At 35.5% G+C, this 7,705-nt stretch overlaps 1 protein-coding gene across 2 annotated transcripts; it reads left to right on the top strand.

Annotated features, from left to right (window-relative positions):
• The first annotated feature begins 305 nt into the window (after positions 1-305).
• Positions 306-6,983, top strand: LOC114171670. 2 transcript variants are annotated; one of them, XM_028056554.1, is made up of 5 exons: positions 306-571; positions 3,711-3,775; positions 4,388-4,563; positions 6,418-6,526; positions 6,635-6,983. In XM_028056554.1, the coding sequence occupies exons 1-5, from the start codon at positions 385-387 to the stop codon at positions 6,932-6,934; spliced, it is 837 nt and encodes a 278-aa protein (XP_027912355.1). In that variant the 5' UTR covers positions 306-384; the 3' UTR covers positions 6,935-6,983. The 2 variants fall into 2 exon arrangements, with proteins under 2 accessions (XP_027912355.1, XP_027912349.1); XM_028056548.1 differs by having other exon boundaries at positions 3,702-3,775.
• The last annotated feature ends 722 nt before the right edge of the window (positions 6,984-7,705 follow it).

Genomic DNA, 7,705 nt, shown 5'->3' with positions numbered 1-7,705 from the left:
ATTGTATATTATTTTAGTTTTTTAGATAATTCTTTTATTATAAAAAGTTATTTAATTTAGAACAGCAGTTAAATTAAAAAAATAGTCAAATAAAAAAATTAATGGTTACTTAAAATATAAAATTGATAAGATAATTATTTTAATTTAAAAAATATTTAAAAGATCAAATGGGAAACAAATATGTATACTAAAAAAATATATTATTATATAATCGCATAGATATTATGTTAATAAATTTAAAATATTTCTAAATATCAAAATTAATTTGTCTTCTCTACAAAAGACATTGCGCCTTTGTGGAGTATTCGAGGAAGGGGCAAAACGGTGACACAAAAGTCATGGGTTTGTTTGTGAAGTTGTGACAGTAAACACAAAGCAACAGAAATGGCTGTGGCAAGAGGCATGATTAAGAGAATGAGTAATAGGGTTGGTGCTGTTCTGCTACGTCCTCCAACAACACCATCTCATTCACTCTTATTCCATTTTTCAAACGATTCTCTCCCTCTATCCAAATTCCGCCTTTCTTCCTTCTCCTCTACTTTCCTTCGATCCTTCTCCCACCATTTTCCAGGTTCTTCCTTTCTCTCTCTCTTCCTTCATCTATTTACCGTAAAGTAAATATCTTTATTGGCCTATTAATGATGGGTTGGTTTCAGTGAAGTAGTTGATTTTGAAGCTTGGAAGGAATACTTTGATATGATCTTTTGTGCTTTCTATTGCCTGCTGGAGTTTAATGCTAGTGATTTCAATAGATTTTTTTTCTTAGGTGCTTTTAGATCTTATGTGGAATAGAAGTTCGTTTGATATGGCTTCTATTACGAGTCCTAGTTAGAATGAGAAACTTAATCTGACATTTAAGGCATGAGGGTCTCCGACATTGTAGATTAGTTTTCTAAGTTAACCTTTGCTCTTGTGCTTAAGTCATTTGCGTTTGTGGTCTAATTGACTGTTGGGTCAGTCATGTCATGGAAAGGGCTATCACTGGGCCACTGGACTGTGGACCAAGGTGCATTGTAGTGAAGATGTCAATGTAAGGGTGGCTGCCATCAGGCCCACATTGATTGGGTGAAATCGTCGTGGATGTTGGATTTTAAAAATAGGTCACAATGTTTAGAGTCCTCCGTTGAGTATAATGAGAATCTTAATGTGATGCAGTCTGAATGCTCTGGTTTAGAGTCCTCTAATGACTTTGATTTAGAACATTTTGAAACCCACAATTTCACTAATTCAAACAAAGAGGAGTCAATGAAATGCAACTCAATTGGTGGATGAGGGCGAGACTCCCACCTTGTAGCAGGTCATGTGTGTGACAAATAACATGAGACAATAGAATGAAGAAGCAAAACAAAGGGTGGAGGCAGCTCAACAAGCACAAGATGTGCTCTTCAAGGAAGCGGTCAAGTCAAGCTTTGAGGGCCCATGACCAACTTCAATGCAAAAATTAGGTTTGCAACAAGTTCTCAAAACCTAGATTTCACATTGCAGGAGGTTGGGGTCTGAAATGACTCCAAGCCAGTGACAATTTCAACCTTGTACGCAGCAGGACATAATAAATGAACCAGTCCTTCCCCACCACATGGTTTTGAAGCAACATGAAATCTAAAGGCATTTCGTGCCCCACTGTTGATATCATGGTAGTAAGTATTGCACGTTACAATATGATTTGCAACCTCCACAATACAAATCATTGGAAAACTCGTTCATGCTTCCGAATTGGTGTTGTATCGTTTGTATCGCACATGGAATCACATGAATTGCAATTCTAACAAGAATCGAAGCCTAAATCATGGGTGAAACAAAATTTAAGTGTCGCTTCAAAACTGGTGAGGTCACATGACTTGATTTGAAAAAACCCCAATCTGCTTCCTTTTATTGCATGAACTGAGTGGGAAGAGATGTATACCAGTTCTTGCTCTTACTCCAATTGCCATGAATGGTTTCTCTATAGCCGCAATGGAGGATCTTCTATGAAAGCAAAGTCTACCTCTATTCAATGTTATCAAATATCTGCTATGGCAGCACTATGGCTGAAATCAATGGTGGATTTATATATAGCTTGCCACCAGAAAATGGTGGTGGCAATGTGAGTTTTTCATGGCTGCCTCTTTGGGTGTCATGATGTGGCACAGAGATGGTGAAAGTTGTGAAGAAGTGCAGCAGCGCCCATGCAAAAACGAAGAGGCAACCCTCCCACAGAAAATGAAGGAGGTAGCAATGCCCATGAGAGAAAACAACCCTAATGTTGTCTCTTTCCTTCTTATTCTCTTCACGATTCAAAATATAAGTTCTCCGGTACATAATTTGCATTGCGATTTAACTACCATGGTTGATATCTAAAGGCATTGGGTTGTGGGACATTGTGTGATGCAAGATGTTTGTTGGTACACTACCCGATACTACACTCAATTGGTTCAACGACTTGCCTAATAGTTTAATCCGTCCTTTGAAGATTTTTCCTGTTTGCTCATGGCTCTGTTTTCCTGAATAAGGTCAAGCCCCATGAGGCAAGAGACTTATTCCACATTGTTAGAATAAGTATTAAATATAGGTAGTTGTTAGAATAAGTATTAAATATCGGTAGTTGGCAATTTTTGCTATATGCTGTGATAATCAATCTTTTAAGCTCTTTTTCTCATATTTTTAGTCTTAAGTTGGTATCAAAGCAGGTCAATCCCACTCTGCTATTAGTGGTTGTCCATTATTGTCCACCATTATCCTTCGTTGTTAGCCATTGTCAGCCACTAGCCATTGTTTGCTTGCCACCGTCACCCACCACCCTCAACCTTTTTGTCACCGGAATAACTTTGCATCTTCTCCACAAGGCTTGTTAGACCTCCTTGCGCTTGTTTCTTTGGTTTCAACTTTGATTGAGAGGCTCCTCTCTCCTCTCTCTCTTTCATACTCTTCCTCCACCATTCTATTCCATCTTTGATAGTTGGCATTGGTTGTGGAGTGTAGATTGTTGATGCAATTCTGATTGTTGGTGAATTCGTCCTTCCATATGTCTTCCTTTTCTCAAAGTGGATACAAACGTCCTCAATGTTACCATTGTAAGAGAACTGGACACTCTCAAGGTAAATGCTTCTCGTTACGTGATTTTCCTAGCAAGTCAGCAACCATGCCAACTCCACATCCTAAAAAATTGGTCAAAGCAATAATGGTCCCGACATAGACCTTGACTTGAAAGTCAAATACACATTTCCTACTCCTAATTATATATCATATTTTGGCACGCATTTTATTCAATGTAGGACTTGGTTATTTTGTCAATGCCCCCTTAAGCTCTGATACCATCTTAATGTTTCAGGTTGAACTCAACCCTATAAAAATGATTTGTATTAGGAGGATTTTTATTTATATATTATATTTTGACACTCTCTAGTTGATGTGAGACTTTGTTTTTTCCTAATAGTTCCAGAGAGTTTTGTATTCCACTTTTTTCTCTGAAGTAAAATATGTTCTCGTTGATATTTACTAGGTAGTAGTTGATTAAGGTAGTAGTAAACACATCATTGTTATAATTATTTTTTTGCATTGTTGATTGCTTTTTGTTTCCCAAAATCTGATATCTTTACAAGGTGTATTATTTTTTTCCTCTAGTGCATTGATAGATTCCCTTATCAAAAGAGGCTATGTGAAGTTATAGTTCTCATTTTTAGGAGTCTTTTATAGCTATTATCTTGATAGATTGAAGTATGTAGGATTTTCAGAAGAGACAAGTGATGAAGGTGCTACCACTGACGGATGGGAAGAGGAAGATGAGACTGAACCTAAGGTACTGTGTGTTCAACTCTTAGGGTTTCAATCTATGTTTTCAAAACTAAACTGATCAAGAAACTGATTTAAGGTTCAATGGTTCAACTGTGCTCGAGTCAGTATCAATGAAACTATTATAATAATTGATTAATACATAAAATAATATTAAAAAAATAGCCTCATTATTTTAACATTTAAAGTATGTATAAAAATTAAAATAAAATGTATTATCATGTTTAAATTAAAATTTGAACAACATTCATCAATATTTATTAATAATAATAAGTATATATATATATATATATATATATATATATATATATATATATATATATATATATATATATATATATATATATATATATACAGAGAGAGAGAGAATTAAAAAGATGAAAAATATTTACTTTTTAAGAAAAAATTTAAAATAGCTTATTATTAATTTTTTTAATTGAACTAGTTTATTCCAGTTTTGACTGGATCTTCTTCTGATCAGTTGTGATTTCTTTGATCTTTTGACCAATTTTGTCTAGGTTCTAGTCCAGAGGTTTCAATTAAAGATCTCCAGTTCAAGTATAAAATGGAAATAATTAATTAAACCCTTTCTTAAATTTGGTGTTGCCTATTTGTGTAGATTGGTGATGGAGGTGATGGTGGTGGAGTTGCCTTGCAAAATGTCCCTTGGGGCCAGCGAACTCTCTCTATTGCTGAGGAGGTGCTTATGCAGTTCAGTGAGGACATCAAACTATTTGCTTTCAAGACAACTCCTCGTGGATATGTTTATGTGAGATTGGACAAATTAACTGATGAGTAAGGCTTCAACTTGTATCATATACAAAATCTATAGAACATGTTTGCACTCTTTTAATTAGGCTGTCTTTACAATTTGAGTTATAGGTATTTCAACCCTGTGAAACTGTCCAAGACTATAAGTTCTAATTGGTATATGTAGAATATGATTAAGGTGGGCTAGAAGATCACAATTAAGGCATATTTCCAGTGATTTCCTCATATTAAGGGCAATGCGCCTTCATCATGACAATGCAGGTGGTCCAACAGTGAATCTAGTATAAAATGTGATTTAGGATTTAATGAATGAATTTCTTGGACCTCAACAATTTTCAGCCTTTGCAATCCAATCAATTGGATCTGCCCTCACCAGCACTGGCAGCTTCCCCATGGCCCAAATTTGTGCTTCCTCCATTTCCAACACTTGCTCTCCCTTGAAGACTTGTTGCTTGGGCAACTTTGTTATGAACCAAGAATTGAAAAGTGAAAGAAAAGAAAGATTTTTATTGAATAGAATGAAAAGAACAAGAAATAGGAGAGCACTCTCTCCTCTGAGGCTTTCCCCTTCACAAAGGCCTAATGCTTAAATTACAAAATTGGCATCCTTCTCTCTCCTCTCCTTGTCATATTTATGTTTAACTAACACTCAAGTAACTAACTCATTGATATTCTGGTAGGATACAACCTCCTATTACGAAGGTCTATGAAAGAAGAAATAAGGGAGAAAGAAATACAGCTAATTGATTTAATTCAAGCAGCTGAGAAATCTGTTAGTGGTTATATAGTTGTTGTGTGGGGAAGCTATGTGTGTGTATATATATATATGTGTGTGTGTGTGTGTGTATGAACACAGAAAATAGTATTATTAGTGGGAGATTTCTGGACCCTTGAAGTGTCAGTGATTGTATCTGTAAACTTTTGTACACTGCTAGTTCTATACAGGATTCTTATTTTTCCATCTTAGAGTTCCTTCCCTTTAGAGTTTTATGATCCAGTTTCTGTAATACTCTAACTATCTTAACTAATTTCTCAGTATGTTCTCAGTATGTTGTTTGGTTTACGTGCAAGCATGTCAAACTACCTGTCTTGATTAGATTAGGATTATAGGATATCAATCATGTTCTTCCATTCAGAATGTGTGTGTGTGTGTGAGGGAACACAGAAAATAGTATTATTAGTGGGAGATTTCTGGACCCTTGAAGTGTCAGTGATTGTATCTGTAAACTTTTGTAAACTGCTAGTTCTATACAGGATTCTTATTTTTCCATCTTACAGTTCCTTCCCTTTAGAGTTTTATGATCCAGTTTCTGTAATATTCTAACTATCTTAACTAATTTCTCAGTATGTCGTTTGGTTTACGTGCAAGCATGTCAAACTACCTGTCTTGATTAGATTAGGATTATAGGATATCAATCATGTTCTTCCATTGAGAAACACTTGTCTCTCTTTTTGATGTAGCAACTTCTATCCCCAAAATTATCAAATCTGTCCAATGTCTTTCAATTCAAATTTAGCTGCAAGGAACCTTTTTCAATCTTTCTATCTTGACTGTATTATTTGCAGTGAGGACCATGTCAGTGTCGATGATTGTTGAAGAACATGGTAACTCGCCGACCTTGTTAGTAATACCCTAGACTCTTGAAAACATTTGCAAATCTATCATACCATGCTCTTGGTGACTGTTTGAAACCTTATGGAGATTTCTTGTGTTTGGTTATTGCGTCTTTTTCATTCTTCTGGTATTGTCATAGACACTTCAATTTCTCCATCCAAGGATTCTTTCTTAATGTCAAACTGTTCATTTGACCAATTCAGATTTGGTTGCTAAAGATAGGAGTACCTTAATTGTATTCACTTTTCCAACTTTCTTTTCAGATATGGGTGTCCAAGCATGGAAGAGCTTGAATGCTACAATAAAAAATACAAAGAAAGATTAGATGAAGTTGGAGCACTTGGAGAAATACCCGATGATTTGGCTTTAGAGGTAATCATGGAGCCATGTCCTATACTCTTGTTCCAGTAGGATTTTATTTAGTAAACGACTGTTCCTTTGAAGTGTATTTGGTACTTAAATCATAATTTTGCTTTGAAGGTTTCATCCCCAGGTGCTGAGAGGCTACTGAAAGTACCAGATGATATTGGTAGATTCAAAGACATGCCTATGAGAGTGTATTACACAGAAAATCTAGAGTCCAATTGCCCAGAAAGGGAGGGAGTTTTCTTGTTAGATTTTATAGAAAAAGACTCAGAGATGTGTGTGTGGAAGTTGGCAGACGTTAAAGAGAATAGAGACCCCCTTAGAAAAGGCAAACCTTTAAATCGTAAACAGAAGGATTGGAGATTGAAACTTCCATTCAACTTGCATAGAATGGTTATTCTGTACCTTGTATAATTATAAAGTATAATTTTGTTCTGATTCAAAAACATGGAATTGTTTTCTATCCCTCCTCCATTCCCCTTTTGTCTATCCATATTTTCCTTACATATGGTATGCAGAAGTAGTTTGACAAAAGATAAGTTCTTTTTAGTTTTAGTAGTGCAATATCGAGGAGTTTTATGTTTGCTGCTGAAGGCGTAGTGCAACCCACTTCCGTTATCTGGCTTTGTTTAGATGTTTACTTCTTCATTATGTTGATACTCTTTCACTTTGTTGTCCAAAAATGGCTTTTCATTTTAATTTTTCATTATATCATTCTGTTCTTAAAATAAAGTTTTTGCTTGGTTTGAAGTCTGGGACTGGGATTACGTGTAGTCTAAAACAACAGTGCATCCTTTTTTGCATCAGTAGCTCCAGCATTTCTAATAATGTTCACAATTGTGGCTTTCTCTGCTGAGGCTTGACTAGGATTCCTCTCTTCTTATCTCTTTATGTGGAAAGGCCCACAACTTTAGGACTATTAATTGGGTCAGTTATGTATGATACTTAGCAGAAGGGGTTAGCTGGGGCATGATAGTTAGTTGAATTGTGTTAAGTATACTGGCTTAGAAGAGTTCTAACCCCTTCTACCAACTATTATAACCGTCTCAACTCCCAACATTGTAGGGAAGATACATTCCATGGGAAGAAACAAAAGTTCTGCTTGATACTAAGTTGTATAATTCTTAATGCTTACCATGATTACTCGCAACTTTTCATTTTCCTCGGTTTTGTTACCATTTTATG

This window comes from Vigna unguiculata, chromosome 2 (genome assembly GCF_004118075.2).
Source record: "Vigna unguiculata cultivar IT97K-499-35 chromosome 2, ASM411807v1, whole genome shotgun sequence".
Taxonomy (NCBI): Eukaryota; Viridiplantae; Streptophyta; class Magnoliopsida; order Fabales; family Fabaceae; genus Vigna; species Vigna unguiculata.
Note: the sequence above shows the minus strand (reverse complement) of the source record. Positions and strands in the feature narration are given on the sequence as shown.

What these genes read in the sequence shown, in the direction of transcription:
- LOC114171670 (XM_028056548.1), top strand. Translation starts at nt 385, where the DNA reads ATGGCTGTGGCAAGAGGCATGATTAAGAGAATGAGTAATAGGGTTGGT. An exon ending in AAGATGAGACTGAACCTAAG is followed by an intron (nt 3,776 to 4,387) that starts GTACTGTGTGTT and finishes CTATTTGTGTAG; the next exon opens with ATTGGTGATGGAGGTGATGG. An exon ending in CCGATGATTTGGCTTTAGAG is followed by an intron (nt 6,527 to 6,634) that starts GTAATCATGGAG and finishes TTTGCTTTGAAG; the next exon opens with GTTTCATCCCCAGGTGCTGA.